Source organism: Cynoglossus semilaevis, chromosome Z (assembly GCF_000523025.1).
Source record: "Cynoglossus semilaevis isolate Cse_v1.0 chromosome Z, Cse_v1.0, whole genome shotgun sequence".
NCBI lineage: Eukaryota > Metazoa > Chordata > Actinopteri > Pleuronectiformes > Cynoglossidae > Cynoglossus > Cynoglossus semilaevis.
The window spans coordinates 11,686,978-11,704,071 of NC_024328.1; the positions used below are offsets into that span (position 1 = coordinate 11,686,978).

Consider the following 17,094-nt stretch of genomic DNA (forward strand, 5'->3'; position numbering starts at 1 on the left):
TTTTGTTCCATTTTGGTCAAATGTGTTATACGTTTTCCTTTTATGCATGTACTTGGGGTGCCTTTGGATGTAAAACTTCGCCAATGGATATTTGGCCCACTGGGTGGCAGTAATAAAAGTCAAAAAATTCAAAATTGGAGGATGAGGCAGAACAGGAGTTGTAGTAATAACATTGTCTAAGACAGTGTTTCCCAACTGATTTTGAGCCACGGCACATGTATACCACCAGGAAAAACTCCACGACACTCCACCGAACAAAAATCTCACAAAAAGTACAAGTTATTAAATACAATAATATCCTAGTTTAAATGTACTAAAAAATGAACTCCTGTTTAGTTGAAGGCAACGCTAATATACTACAGGAATTGAAGAAAGAGATCTTCTTCAGCTCACAGCTGTGATAATCTTTTCCTAGTTTTAATAACTATCTGCTGCCACCTAGGATTTCATTGCTCTTTGACAAACAAAGAAAAATCATTTGCAATAAAAAAAATATTCGTTTTGGGATATTGAATAATCTTTTGCGGCACATCTAAACAGCAAACTGACTATTCTTAGTACAAACTCTATAAATGAAACAGATTTGAGTTCCAGAACAAAATGTTTTATTATGTAAGAAGAGAAAATTTAGACAATTTTAGATTTTGTTACAACACTATTGCAGGTCTACAGCTCCACAGGCAGCACCTCTGATTGGCTACTTTCTAGAGTTGGTTACTTCTAGTATCTAGTTCAACCCAGACCTCAGGCTGGTACTTCATTTTAACAAGACAATGAACATTTGGATGTGTAGTTTTCACCTGGTTCGAGCCAGCGTTCACTAAATATTACTGTGAAAAATGACTTCCAAAAATGCAGCCTAGTTCCATTTCAACTTTTCTGGCCTAGGGCCCACGGACAGTCATATAATCCCAGCCAGCAGGCATTCATTCTCAAAGAAGCTGATACTCACTCTATCTCCATTAGGACCATGGCGACCAAAAAGCCCTGGGACGCCAATGTGACCCTGAAGAGATGAATAAAAAAAAAAACAGAATGAGAAACACATTTGGTCGACAAGGATGGGGAAAAAAAAGAGTCGGAGCAGAAACTGAACAGAGACAGAAATGAAATTCTTAGACGAAAACACCACTGAAATGATCCGTGAAAGTGACGATACAGTACTTTGATCGGATCAGAGTAGCGCAGGCCTCCCGCTGTAGTTGCGAGTAGTCTGGAGGAGCCCAACCTTGAGGCAAGTGTATATGCCCATGGACTGCATGGTGCCAGCTTCCACGATGTAGTCCAAGGGCACATACCCTCACATCAGGGTTCTCTGAAGACGCCACGGTCATACCTGCTCATTGGTAGAAGAGTGCTGTGGGGAGACATTACACTGACATTATGCGTCAAGAGAGAGAGAGAAGAACTTCTGAAAGCGCTACAGCCGCGCTCGGAAACAGAGCAATATAGTTTTATGATGTTTGCCTTGGAGGAGCAGCAGGCGTGGAAACCATTTAAAGAAGTCAATTGCTCCTGCAGTGCATTAAACACACATTACATAAACCATATGTCATAATCATCACCGAGTCAAGTGTTGTCTGAGGCACCAGTGGTTTCGTGCACCCACACTGGTTTTGGAGTGGGGTGGGGGTGGAGGGTGGGGTTGAGGGTGGAGGTTCACTGAGCATGAACTTCACGGTTTGTTTGAAGTAGTTCAGGGTTCAACAGCAGAGCATTCATGGTTTTCTCCAGTGAGTGGGAACCAGGAACCATCAGATTAAGGAATCGGGATGAGACATTCATTTTAAGTGGCGCTTTGGCCCAGAGGCAATGTCTCTGTCATTGGTGTGGAACCCCAGGGTTCACCTCCTGGGCAAGTTCAAGTCCCGGTTAGGGCGGTTGGTACCTTCCAGTGGACTCACCACCTGCAGGAAGGTTTGGTACGGTGCAATGTGATTTGGGTGGCGACTGCTGCCCCCGCGACCCGGTAACGGATAAGCGGATGAAAATGGATGGATGGATGGACATTCATTTTAGGATTGTTGTGTTCAAAGAGGAGGGCTATGACCAAGAAGGTACAGGAAAGTCTTGTGGACTGTTTCTGAACATAGTAAGATTCTTTCATTAATCTGAGTAGTACCTTCAAGCAGTGTTTCCCAACCTTTTCTGAGCCGTGGCACATACATACATATCATCAGGACAAACCCCACAGCACACCACCGAAGAAAAATCTCACAAAAAGTATATGTAATTAAATATAATAATATTCTAGTTTAAATTTACTTAAAAAATGTACTCCTGTTTAGTTTAAGACAATGCTAATATACTGGCAGGAATTGAAGAAAGACACAAAGATCTTCTTCAACAGCTCTGCTGATCTTTTCTTAGTTTTAATAACCATCTGCTGCCACCTAGTGGAAGAGGATTTCATTGCTCTTTGACTAACAAAGAAAAATTATTTGCACTAAATACTAGTTTTGGGACATTGGATAATTTCCCACGGCACATTAGTGTGCCACGGCACAGTGGTTGGGAATTACTGACTTAAAGCACATGTCAACATCAATGTCCGCAGGTCGAATATGGTCCGCTAAGTCATTTTGTGCGGCCCGCAGGAGCGTTAAATTGTCTTATAGTAAAAGTCTGTGCTGCTTCAAATTACAGCTACAACAATGCATTTCATGATGATGAGTTATCTATGAGCAGAGAGCTACGCGGTGTGGTCAATGACAAGCAGCATCAATGCATCAGCTTCACACAAAACCTGACTCACAGACTGAGATATCTGTGTTTGTACGTTTATTTTATAATTTACCAGACAAAATTCAGTTTAAATGTTAGTTTTTCAACCTGATGGCTCAAAGGCTTAAAAAGGGAAAAATTCTTAATTCTTTCTTGAATATTCATGTGTTTTGCGTAGACGCAGGGTGTCAACCATAAGGTCCGCGGCCCACACCCGGCCTCTTATGGGGTTCAATTTGGTGCACATAATGATTTTTAAAGTAAAAAAATGCAGAGACCCTTCATGTTTATGATGTTTTGTAAAATTATACTTCATTAAATAGGGAGATTGTCTAATATACCTGTACTCCTCTGCATAAAAACAAAGGAGATAAACATGTATTTATAGACTTTCATTTATTGAACTGGTCCGGCCCTAATTAGGCTGTATGTGACCCGTGAACCAAAATGAGTTTGACGCCCCAGGTGTAGACTATGATCCAGATTTGGTACGAATGCAGTTTTTGTTGACTGGTGATTTAAGTTGGGTTTGTTCAGCATTTACAGTAACAAAGCATCATTAAACAACTTTTGAACAGCGTGTACTCACTCTGACTCCCTTCGGTCCCATTCTACCTACAGGCCCAGGAAAACCCTGAATGAAAACAATAACAGAAGACATTTCCGTGGTCATACACACAGACACAACTTCAGTAACAGTGTCGTTAAAGTTCTCAACTCGTGTGGAAAAACAAAACACGTTAAGCAACTCTTCCAACTTAATGATTCACGTAATGACTTTTTAAAATTCAAATGAGCGTCTTGGGCTGACATTTGCAGAATTAATACTTCGGTGGCACCACATCAATTTCTCACAGACACTGCCAACAAATCCGCCCAAGCAGGAAGATACCCCTTCCCCCCACCCCCCGCAACTATAAAGATCGACTCACTGCTTGGGAGAGGTCCCCACAGCAAAGTGCAGCATCTTCGCAAACACCTCAAGCCCCGATGATTCACTGCATACAGATGGTGGGGGGTGCTAAAACCTAACCCATCACTCACCGCTAACTGTCCAGGATATTAGAGCTTGGACATAAGGGGTGCACTGAACCACTGAGACGCGACGCCAAGGCCGTTAACTTGTGTTAGCTCAGACACTGAAGTGGCTGCGTCATTTACATTTACTTAAAGCTACAAGGAAATGGATATAATTTTTTTTTTAATTCCAAATCCTGCACAGCTTCCACTTTTCACACTGTAACACTCCACGCCTTAAAAGTGGGTCAGGACAGAGTAAGCCTAGCCGTACCTGGGGAGCTGTGGCGTTAGTCACACTTTTATTACCTTTCTGTCTTCGGGGTAGTGCTTACTATGGAAACCTTTTGACATTGTATTTCTTCACTGGACCAGAGGCATCCATTACTGGAAGGTGCTCCATCAGTGAACAGCTATTGTCTACCTTTTCAGGCTCTTCCCTCACCACCTTCATAAAGCTGAGGAAAACTTTTTATTTTGATTTACAAAATTAGTTTTTGGGTTGTTTTTTTTTTCTGGGTTTACACTGAAATCCTTGAAGCAATGTTTTATTTCCCTCCAGTATATAATACATTTTAAGGGATTTAGTAGCAAAAGAAAACACAAAGGTGTCACATGTAGCAGTAGGTAAAATATTACAAACTAACATTATATTTATTAAAAGTTTTAAGCAGATAATTCTTTGTCTATTTCTCTCTCTCATTTTTTTCACCATGTGTGTGTCGGTGAGTGCACGTCTCAGTAACTCTTTTCAACCAGCACCACAACACTAGATTTACTGCACCTGCCTGCCAGGATAGCCTTTGGCCCCAGGGCTTCCATCATCTCCAGGTTCACCCTGTGGAGAGACAGATAGAGCAGAAATCAGCGCTCGAGAGGAGCAGGGGATGGGAAGATGGGGAAAATAATAGAATAAAGGACTGACAGATGAGGGGGAAGAGGGAGGGGTGTCTAATCAGGCCTGTGCTACTTTTAGCAGCATGTGGTTTCTGTTGGATTCTTTGTTGATTAAAATGAGTGGAGAAATATAAACTGAAAAACAAGCACCAAATCCACCAAGAATTCATCAGGATTTAATTGGTCCTGTGGAAAAATTGAATTCTTTAAGAGTCTTCGGTCACGTGACGTTTGTCAACTCACTGTGGTCAAAGGCGTAGAGACGCCACCGTAGACAAAGCCACTCTTACATTAAGTCAATCCCGCATTAGTCTGTGGTCAGATGATGCTAACACAACTTTGAGCCCTCCCCCTGCCCCCGCCGTCGATATGTTTGTTCTCATCCACACGCACAGTCACAGACATGAGTCACTCCTTCCTTGTGCTGGGTCCAAACCAACTTCTGTGGTTGGAGTTAGTGAAGTTATGTGAGAAATTACAGGCGATGTACTTGAAGGTAACCAACGTTCATTGTAGCACAAGTGGTTAGCACGCTTGCCTTAGAGCAAGAGCAACAGTTTGCTAGTTTGATTGTGGCTCTGAGATGAACTGCTGACCACCCCACTCACCCCTCACTCACCCACCCCCCCGCCCCCCAACGGATGATGCCACATTTACATTTAGCAGACGCTTTCATACAAAGTGCCTTACATGAAGCACAGTATTTGGTTCCACTGGGGCTTGAACCCTATGGTACCCTAGGGCAGTGATTCCCAACCACTGTGCCATGGCACACCATTGTACCATGAGAAATCATTAGGTGTGCCGTAGAAAATTATTCAATTTCACTTAATTGGGCTGAAAACTATTACACATTTAATTTTTCTTTGTTCGTCAAAGCATGAGATTTTTCCTGTGCCGTGGCTCAAAAACGGTTAGGAAACACTGCCTTAGGGTCCCTTCCCTATGGTAAGCACAGTCGTGTATGACGTTGAAATGATTAGGCAGTAGAAGATGAAAGAATGATTAATATAAGGTATTTAAGATTGAATAATTAGAATGAATTATCTGATAGACGTTTAAATGCAGTGACTGTGTGAAGTGTTGTGTCAGGAAGTGCAAAATGAATGAACTTTGTACAAAAGATTTAATCGTAAAATCATGTCATTTGTAGTCATTAGCAATCCAAGGCACAGTTATCGGAAATTATCCAAAGGAGACAGGAAAAGTTATTGTTTTCTTTGTGACAGAGCACATTTTTAAAATTGAGAGAGAGAGACAGAGAGAGAGTGGGAGAGAGCGAAAGAGAGAAAGTAGTGAAAAGGAATGACCTTTGGTCTCCAAACTTTTTTATTCCAGTAGCAACATTGCCAAAAAATCCTCTGCTCAGTTTCCTGCTAACGACTCCCAAATGACTAATGTGTCTGTTTTATAACTTTAACCCACTCACAGCCATCATACATATTATTTAACTATAAATACGCACCAGGGTCTTATGGGAACAATTTCCACAAACCTCCATTCAACAAACCCCACATTCACTGAATAACAGCACAGCCATAAACACAGATACAGTGTATACGATGATTTTACAAGTCGGACAGAGAGGCAGTGAGAGGACATTACAGTTGTTGTGAGGCGGCACAAATATAATCGTGTTGCTGTAAAGAAATATCACATTTATCAATATTTTGGCCATAGGTCCTTGACTTACGTTGGGATTCCATTCCTATGGCACAACATAACATGATTTTATACCTATGTAACTCACCTATGCTAACGTATACTAATCTAGGACAGTGGTTCTCCAACTTTTTCTACTCTGTACCACCTGAGAAAACATTGATCTCTCTGAGTACCACCATGATGACCAACATTAGAATATAGCAGCATAGGCCTTCACTATTAGCTTCCACCACAGGAGAGATGTTTAGAAATGTTTAGAAAGATGTTTATGTTTAAATGTTGTATCGATTGTACATGGTATGTTTCAGGTTTATTCAATTGAAAATGTAAATGTGAAAATATGAATTATCCCCATGTACCACAAGAGAGTGTACCACAGTTTAAGAACCACTGATGTAGGACATAAAAATATCAGAAGTGTCTGACTTCCCCATTGGGAACCATAATGAAGAGCAAAAAAAAAAAACAACAAGCAAAAGAAAGCGAACGTAGCTCAATCTAAATGTTGTACAACCGGCAACATTAAGTTAAGCCGTCTTCCGCATACAGCGCTGTGTGACAACTTATTCGTCCCCTACGGTCGCCGACTAGTTCCTGTGTGAAATTAGTTTTAATGACTAACATCGGAATGATGGAACAAGATTTACTTATTACGTAAATATATGGGAGAGGGTGACATATCTACGAAACATCGTACGTCAAGGACATCGTAAACCGAGGATTACCTGTATTTTATTCCAAATCAAAAAAAGAAAATGTGTTTTTATCTAGCTTCAGAACCAGTGCGTATTATAAAATTGTAGCAATTCCACTGTTATGCTGTTTCACTAATGTGTTCATTATAGTTTGGCCAAAAGGCATGTAACAGCAAATTAGTGATTGACTACCACGAATATGGTGGATGAAATCCTGCATATTTCATTGCTAATCACAGGAAAATGTCCATTTTTACACAGTAGAAAACTGAATCAATCATCAGTGGTTACTTACAGTTTCACCTTGAAGACCACTGGAACCAGGATGACCTTTCTGTCCCTAATGAGAAAAAAAGAAAAGTCAGTCAGATTTTAGCAAAGCTTTGCACGAAATAAGAAAAAAAACAAAACATTTTTAATTAAACTAAATTTAATTTCAGTTGCTCGTTAATTTGTAATAAAAATCCCCTAACACCACAGGGACTGAAAGTGTGTAGGTAAGCTGATTATTTCTCAAATGAAATAATAATAATAAATAATGATTGATAATGAGTTCACAGAGCCTTCATATTACGAAACCAAGTGAGGTATTTTCACACTGAACGTCCTGCTTGTTTAGCAATTAATGCGCTAAAGTGGATTAAACAGATGAGATGAAACATTTAAATTTTTATCAATCAGTCGTGCCTTTACCTCACTGAATACAGATTTATATGAGTTTGATGGAATGTCTAAAACATGGGTTTCCAAACTTTTTTCCCAAACAGGCCAAGGACCCCCAAACAGCATTCGCATAAGGAGCACAGCAGCTTGATAACAGGCGAAAACCACCAGGTCAACACAGATTACGATGTTGTCATGCAGAAGTTGCATGTATCACATGCGGTGCGTTTAGGTACCATCAGAAATTTGAGAATCCAAAAATTACCACAGCTTACATGTTATGTTGTAGGGTCCAGGACAAAAGGTTGAAAATAATAAATAAATAAAATAATAAATTAAAATTCTTTGTTCTTATCTTTCCTCCAATTTTCTGAGGCCCCCTAGCGCCCCCTGGCAGCCCCATTTTGAAAATCGCTGATCTAAAACATAGTTTATAACTAAAGTCTTTTTTTAATGTAGTCAAAATGATGACGCAAACCTGGCAGCCCAGAAGGAACGAGGCTTGCCAGGGAACAGCTGTTAGACATGTACCAGACCTGAATAAATGTCCCTGATTCAGCCCAAATACACTGGCTGGCCTCCAATAGCCATAACAGTATGAAATGAGCTGCAACCACCCAGCTCACAACTGAAAAATAACAGATCTATACTTCTCCAAATGTTTCAAAAACCTTACCAAAGATGCCAAACTTGGCCCATCCCCCATAGGCTTGCTTCAAAAGACTGCAACAAAAACAAACTAGAACATCGACAACCAAGAGAGCAGCCTGAACTTTTTTTTTAACTAAAAGTGGTGTTTGAGGCAGCCTGTATACTCCAAGCATAAGATAGTGAAGACAAACAGATGTTGTGAATTTACAGTATCATCTCTAGATCAGCAGTGTTAAAATTAGCAGCCCAGTAATGAATTCTGTTATGTAGCTAACTACGATAAATTAAGGCTAGCCTGATAGCCAGGTTGAATCGCAATACCTGTCTGTGTATGTACAATGGAAGTATAAAAATGCTTCTCTTCTAAGAGTAATCTGAGGTAAAGTGACCCCAGTGGTGCATTGAAGTTGGATCAATGCCAAGATTCTGGCAGCAAAGTGATGAAAATGGTAGTAAGGTTACGGACTTCTGCTCCGGGTAATCCATTTGTTAAATTCAAAATGAGACCAAAAAAAACCCCTCTGATTTAAACTGATTAAACGACAAGTTTAGTATCATTTTAAAAAATATATATTGGGATTTCAAAAGAAGTTAAAATATCCTATCTGACATTTGTATGAGATTGGCCATTTGCTGGAGGTAAAATATTCAAACTGACTGATGTGCATGTCATTGAATTATTTAGCAGAGATCTGATGTAATGCAGTGTGACGTGGACGTTTGTCTTTGGAATCTTTGGACACTTCGAATTTTAAATTAGATGTTGTGGGCTTAAACACACTTGACATTCATTTGTACACACATATTTGACCGCGCAACTGGAGTTAATATTGATGGAGGCACCAGTAGGGGCAGGCTTGAGGGAGTGAAACAGAGTGAGACCGACGTGGACTGAAACTGTCAGGTATAATCATGCTTCTACAGGGGATATTCTGTGTTGAGTTAAAAGCTAAGGCCAGTCTAGCTGTGTTGTCATAACACACAAGAAGTGAATGAAGAACTAATCTTTCCTTGGTATGGTATGGTATGGTATGGTATGGTATGGTATGGTATGGTATGGTATGGTATGGTTTGGTATGCTATGCTATGCTATGCTATGCTATGCTATGCTATGCTATGCTATGCTATGCTATGCTATGCTATGCTATGCTATGCTATGCTATGCTATGCTATGCTATGCTATGCTATGCTATGCTATGCTATGCTATGCTATGCTATGCTATGCTATGCTATGCTATGCTATGCTATGCTATGCTATGCTATGCTATGCTATGCTATGCTATGCTATGCTATGGGATGGTAGAGGACATCTGTTGCCTGAGTCAAAGTCTTGCACAGTCTTGAAAGGACACAAGAATGTTCCGGCCCACGCTGCACAGCTAGTACAAATGAATACAGTAAAAGACAGAAGAATAAAATCTGTCCCCACAGTGTGCAGCAGCTCAGTTAATCCACTGTGAGACATGAAGTTGGCACAGACTCACGTACTCCATTAGGTTTCCCTCTCTGAGAAGGGCAAAAAAAAATTGTAATTAGTGTAACTAACACCAGATCTGCTCTGGACCCGAAAGGCACAGTGTGACAGCAAAGGTGCTGCGCTTCCAGAGTGAGTAACAGACTTTAGTTAGCAGCCAGAAAACAAGTCGTTCTTTCCACATTTTTATTTCCTTATTACAAACAACTGGCAGTTCGTGCATCAAGGACAAAACAGTATAACAATGTTAATGTGCTGAGATGAGGAACTGGCCATGAGGGCCACACAGGTTATATAAATGTCCACGTTGACTCCAGGGTGGCATGATCAGAGCTGACGGAATAAGAAAGTAAGCTAGTCCAAGACTGGCAATACTGTACACTGTGTTTCACCTTTATACCCACATGAAACACACGGATTCCCTTCTCATTTTACAGTGCTGACTGACTCCCAGGCAGCCTCCCTGTTACTTTCCTACATGTTTTCCGTGGTGAGAAACGTCCTCCTCTGGCAGCAGACCAGGGACCGAGCAGAAAACTCACTGCAAAAAGGCTGCAGCGTGTCATAGGTTTTACTGTCTGTGACAGGAGAACAAACCTCTGACTTCATAAAAGTGTGCTGTACGGACCTTTGGCTTCCAGTCCTCCAGTAAGATATTAAAAAAAAGCGCTAAGACTTAGACACAGCTGAGCACAGCTGCAAGCAATGAGGTGTCTGGTGGGTTTGGACAGAGCCAAGCTGACTTTAGTTTATTAGCTGGATACAGAGTACGTTTTAATAATTCGTGTTGCTGTCAGCAGTTGCTGGTGTGTACGCAAGCATTAGGAGGCGGGACATGAGGGACCAATCATGAGGAACAGAATAGTACCTGAACTTGTCGGGATACCAAGAAAAACATCTTTATCTGTTACAGTCGTCTGCCGGAGAAGATGTCTATACCCGACAGAGTTTCACAATCAAAATTAATCAGCAGAGCTTTTCCCATGATTCCATGTTCCATGACTCACAAAGTGAGTTGTCCCCCTTTTTAAGAATCACACACCCCTCCCTCACCACTCCAGTGAATCAAGGATCCCAGATTTCTTTCTGCACATACTGCCGCTGTCTCTCTGCATAGTTGTTATTCAGAACTTGTGGATTTATACAAAGTTGTGCTGAAACAATTGTACCCCAAAGAAAAGCCGTGCTGAGCATCTGTGGTTATGTCAGCGTCACTTCTTCAAAGTGAACAAACTTCCGTGATAATCCCCTCTGTCATCTTTAATGGATCACAGAAAGTATGAGATGCTGCTTTTCTCCGTATGTGTCCCTTGGTGTTTCCTTCCATTATCATCTTGTCAGGATCTTTAAAGTTGAAATGTTTACCAGATACAAATCAACCCAGTAGGTGGCAGTATTGCAAGTTTCATTCTTTCAACTACTGTTTGGTTTTAAATCGCAAAACAAACCTCATAATGTCACATTAATGTAATAATAAATAATGTAATGTAATTTTGTTTAAGTAAAATGCTGCACTATGATCATGGAGGTACAGTTGAGGTATCACATGTGGTTAGTGTGCTAGCTTGCTGGTTTTGACTCCTGTTTTTTTCAGTATTTGGATGCTCTCCATTTACTTCAGGTACTTAATTTAAAAAATGTGCAGATTAGGGATTTAGCTGACTAACAGAAATGAAATAAAAAATAAATTTTCGTCTAACATTTTTAGTTGTCAGTTGGGAGTGTCCTAAGCAGTAGAAAATGGATGGATGGATCAAACTGTGACCTTATTAATAATATTTTCTGACATTTTCTGATATGAAACTTACAAACACTTAGTCGTGAAGGCCTGTTAGTCACTAGGAATATTTCTGATATCTTAAGCATTACTTTTCTCCAGAGCTAACCGTTTTTTATATAATACCAAAAAAAAACTACTTAAAATAATTGGTTTATTGTTTAAATTTCCTTTAGGACAAAGCTACCGCAGAAATCCATTCATGGATCAAAGGGGTTGATTACATATAGATTTAATTAAATATGGACTGTGTATACATTTGTTAATTTTCTCCCTGCTGTAGTAGTACTTAAGGCCAAGCTAAATTTTAATTTTGATACAAAACTGACTTGACTGCGTTAGATGTAGTAGAAGTAGAGGGCGCTGGAGATTCTAAACACAGTGACTTCCATAAACTGCATTCTTCTAAGATGTGATCCTAACCTCACCGTGACCTTTATTGTGCTGATGTAATTTCCTCTTTCCTCTATCTCTACCACACTGTAACCCCGACAGCCGACACACAAAAGGCACAGTGTTGTGAATAATTTAACGCCACTCTGTCTGAGGATGTTTTATGACTCTGTTGTTGTTGTTGTCGCTGTGATAGCTCAGAGGTACCACTGTGTCTGTCTTTCTTAGTTTGAATGGATTGTCAGGCACAACACAATCAAAGTTTTCTCAACAACTTATTATTTGGTGTACTTCAGGGTTTCCCACAAATGACCTAAAATGTTGTGACCGCACTATAATCTGTCATAGAACTTCCTTTATACTGAAGAAATTAGCTTATTTTCCAACCATTCATCGGCTCAGGCTCATTTTAGACAGCAGCCAAAATATCCAAAAATATAACCCCTGCAGTGATTACAAATCATACACTCAATTATTTTTTTTTTTATGTAGCAGAGTAGTTAACAAACCTTTCTTTTCAGAGCGGGCATACACTGTACGATTTTTTAAAATCTTGTCGTTGATACCATGACACACTGTCCACAATAAACGTAATAAATAATCAATAAACAATAAACGTACTGTCCACGTTTATTGGGCCATCTCCGACTCCAGATGCGCCGGTGCCTCTTCTGTTTCGAATTTTCAGTGCACAGCATCGCAACAATCATAATGGCAGCCTTCTTTTTGAATAGCATGTTGTTAATAACCGGCGTCGGAGCTTTCAAATAAATCTTTACTGACAGCTGTCAATAAACAGGACAGTCAGCAGGAGCCGACGAGCCGTTTTCACCCGCACAGTGTGAGCTTTCTGGTCGTGTTCGATGATCGGATCGTACACTGTGAGTACATAAATCGTGATCTTTGTCCGTACATCATTCGTACAGTGTGTGATGTTATCAACGACAAGATTTTTAAAAATCGTACATGTCTGCCCGCCCTTAGTTAAGACCAAGACGGAGGATTTATGGTTGTACAAAAACAATGTGTTCTGTAGTTTGAGAGAAAAAGGATATATGTATATATGTAAATAGATATATTTTCTATTACTACGTTTACATTTCTTTAGACTATTTAGCTACAAAATACATGACTCGACAATAAAATATAAAACAGTCATAGTCAGTAATATTATTATTGGTATCAAATATGCTGTAAAATCGACTTTTTGTTGATATATAAACAAGTCAATCTTGTCATCACTAATTATGATATACTACAAATAGTACTATTTAAAACTAATACTTTCAAGAAAAAGAAAATCAATGATCTTATCAACACAACAAAAGCAGTCTGTCGTAGTATTTGCGGGGCAGGTTGAAAGTGAAAAATGTTGGAGAAAATGCAGTTTGATCCAGTTCCCTTCAGTGAATGAACATTGATGTGCATTTGTGAGGGAACTGGTTTGGAACCAGCATATTTTAATAACCTGCTGCAGGCTGCGGCTTCTATTTTCACAGCCTTGTTCTCCTCACTTTTCCGTGATCCAAATCCTCCTTCTGTTTAACTTTTTCCCCTTCTCACGTCTCACTGTCCTGTCTTACTGCCATGTCAATATATTTGACTTCTCCCTCCAGACCGACCTCACAGGTAGGTCGAATTAATCAACTCCGCTTCGACATCCTTTCCGACTCAGACTTAACCCACTGGATCCTAAAAGCTAAAATCTAAAGATATTTCTATCAATGTGACAGAGATACATGTTGAAAACTTGATGACAAAAAAAATCACGACAATGATATTTGTTTGCTAGCAATTGTTGGTGTTGAAAAAACACAGACATTCGTCTGGACTGGAGTGGAGTGTTTGTCATTTTCTATGAACGTGGCTGCTGAAAACAAAGAGTCACTGCATCAGACAGGACCAGGACTCGGTCTGGTCTGGTCTGGTCTTTTAGAGTTGAAAAGCCTGGATTTTGATGACAACTATTTTGGTCTAATAGAGGTTTGAGTAGTGTTGTTAGAGTTGTGCAAGACAGCAGACGCTGTCCTGCCAAATTTTAACAAGACTAATATGTTTGCACATGCGGAATCGAAATCCACCAAAAGCACATTAACTCGACAAAATCAGATTGATTTGCTGTTACCGCTTGATCCCAGCGAGGCTTAATCTGCCAACAGTGGCAGGAGGGCAGACAAGAAGGGCTCCCCCTGTCAGATCACCACAGAAATGATCTCAATCTCTGTGGTTGCCTTCCAGTTTAAAGCTGTCACTTCTCAATTCATTTGGTGCACTTGGTTGGCGTGCCGCGAGTCTTGTGTTCCGCAACGGTTTGGGTTCTGGTTTCTAAACCTTTTAAAATAATAATCCCTGCACAACATTAATACATGTACAACTGTAGTAGTGATGACAGAGGATTGTTGAAGGTTAACTCAATCTGATGAACTCTGTTTGATCGCTTGCTGGATTTAGCCGCTGTATGAGCTGAGCCTGTGATGAACTGTGATTAACTCCATCAGTTTATGACCACAGTGTGGTAGAACATTATGTCTGTAATTAATGGAACTGTCCGACCTGACAAGAAAATCCAAATATTTACAGCTCCAGCCATTAATATGGCAGTCGTAGTATTCGTGGTACATTCATTACTTTAATACCATTTGCATTTATTTATTGACAGCTACTAATTTGTTGAGCACAATATTTATTTGTATTGAGACTTCTCTGACTTCTTAAGACAGTGCCGTGGTCATTGTGTACTTCACTTTAAGAACAGTATAATCAAATAGTGGTCCATGGGCCAAATACTGCGCACTAGAGCATTGTCACAAACGTTTTTGTCCCAAGTCAAACGACATTATTTGCAAACTCCTGGGAAACATGACATGAGACGACGTAAAAAAAATCTCTTGCGTCCCACCTGAAGGTCGCGACCTAGTCTCAGACCCAGGAAATGCACTAGACCCAACCTCAGAGCGACCCAGTCTGTCACCGTCTGTTTGTCCGTTGTATGTAGGTGTTAACTGCGACACTGTAGAACCACAAGCCCTGTAGGTGGGGTTCCGATCCCAAATTAGCAAATTTGGTGTTAATATGATAAATGTTAGATTAGATTAGGTATGGAAATGGAGATATGGAAAAATAAACACTCACTCCAGAACTTAATTGTTTTCGTTTCCATGTACAGGCTACTTTGTACTTTCATGAGAGTTTTTTTAAGACGCTTGTACAAGCAATTGTTTTTTGTACAATTTCATTGTTTCTCAAAGAGGTAGGTCGCAAGAGATTCTTTTTTTGGGTCATCTTGCATCATGTTTCCCAGGAGTTTACGAATAATGTTTATTGATTTGGGTCGCGAAGGTTTGTGACTTGGAAACACTAGTTTTGTCTGTTGAATATACGGAGTCCAAGATGAAAGTTAAGGGTACTTTTAGCTGTAGTTATACAGTACGTGTACAAGTCCGTCAGCACATGACTAAATAAACTCCCGAATCCTCATCCTTAAACCGTGTCAGTCAGCTGCAGATCACTATTCTGGCTGCCCACTCTGTGCAGTAGGAAATCCAAAAGTCTCTGGTCGGTTTGAGACGTGTAATCAGAGTAAGCAGTGTAGGAGAGTTTGGGAAAGGGCAAGGATAGAATGCTAAAGGCCACGAGAAAAGAAAAAAAAACGGAAGGAAGGAAAAAAAATTTTTTTTTTGGTATAATCCACCATTCTGTCAGGAGCCACAGCAGAAGAGCAGCATGTGTGCAGTCAAACACTGTAAACAACTCACACTTTAAGAACTCACCCGCCTTACTTTTTACAAGTACAGAAATAATGACATCACACGGAAGTGTTTACAACCTGAGCTTCACCCACTAAACTTTTTTTCTCCCCTTAACATCCTTAACTTTGGAGCTGGTCCTCATGACGTAACGCCCCAGCTATTTCAACCGTCAGTATTCCATCCCGTGAGGGAACCACATCACAGGTGTGCTCCTCGATGCCTGTATTATGTTATGTTAGGCTTTTTTCCAAACAAGAGCTCAAACATCCATGTTTGGCTCCAGACTGTAAACACTGGATTTCACAGACTCCTGACTGCGGAGGCGGCGTATAAAGAGAGGCCAGGCCTATGAGTGTCTGCTTGATTTACTGAGCCTCCACGTACAGAACGCCACACGTTTAGTTGTTCACTTCATTTGCTGTCTGATTTATGTTCGATAGAGATTTTCGTGGACGGATCCAGAAACAGAGAACACACACTTTCACACTCTCTGGACAGATTTGTGAGCCCCCCTACCTTACGTCCATGTTGCCCAGACCGCCCAGGGGGTCCTGCGACTCCAAGCTCTCCCTAAAGTGAAAAGAAAAAAAATCACAGGAGTATTTTTTATTTGATTCATGTGAACTAGAATCATAATAATTCATAAAAGGGAATATACGAGTACTAAAGCATACTTTCAGTCCTTTCGGGGCTTGACCAGGAGACAGCCCGGGTTCACCTTTTTGACCCTGGAGAATAAAAGATAGAATTGTATCTTACTCCTCCCACAAATCATTCCAGGAACTCTCTTGTCTGCATATTTTCTGCATTACAGCAGCTCCCTATTTGACACGCCGCAGAAGAGGTTTGAATTTACACATTTTTTTATCAGAGAGTAATGGCTCTGACCTACTTATTGTCAAGAGCGGTGGTATGTTATACACAAATGTGGAGTCCGTTTATGCCCTCTCGCTACTTGGTTTACACCCAGGCCAGTGAGTGGTGCTGGGGAGTGAGCGTGTGCATTCTTCTCCCTTTTCAGGCACTGGGAATAGTGTCAGTGCATTCTGGGTAAAGCTTTTGATTTCCATTGGTGTTTCTGAGGTTGTTTGTATTGATAATACTGTACAGTATAAACAACCTCAATGTCAGAGAAACATCTCCCTCCAGTGTTTAAAAAAACTTGCAGAAACATGATTGCGATGTTTATTTAAAAGCTTAGTTAATTAACTGTAATTACAGTGTGAATAAAACGGTCAGACACTATTTTAAGTATATGAGCATGTACTTTTTCTTAAGACATGTAAGTGAATTAATAAATAATATTTAGGTCAAAGCTTTGTAGTAAAGGTGCAATCATTTTGTTGCCAGTACAGGCTGTGTGTAGGTGTTTTTCTATTGAAAGAGACA

At 40.3% G+C, this 17,094-nt stretch overlaps 1 protein-coding gene across 1 annotated transcript in view; it reads right to left on the reverse strand.

The window, feature by feature from the left end:
* LOC103397833 (collagen alpha-1(XXVII) chain B-like) overlaps window positions 1-17,094 on the reverse strand; it is a 73,280-nt gene that overhangs the window by 38,030 nt on the left and 18,156 nt on the right. The window contains exons 6-11 of the mRNA XM_008336229.3: window positions 16,380-16,433; window positions 16,222-16,275; window positions 7,294-7,338; window positions 4,526-4,579; window positions 3,314-3,358; window positions 953-1,006 (exon numbers count right to left, since the gene is read on the reverse strand). Coding sequence (XP_008334451.1) covers window positions 953-1,006; window positions 3,314-3,358; window positions 4,526-4,579; window positions 7,294-7,338; window positions 16,222-16,275; window positions 16,380-16,433 — 306 coding nt within the window. The remainder of the gene's footprint in view (window positions 1-952; window positions 1,007-3,313; window positions 3,359-4,525; window positions 4,580-7,293; window positions 7,339-16,221; window positions 16,276-16,379; window positions 16,434-17,094) is intronic.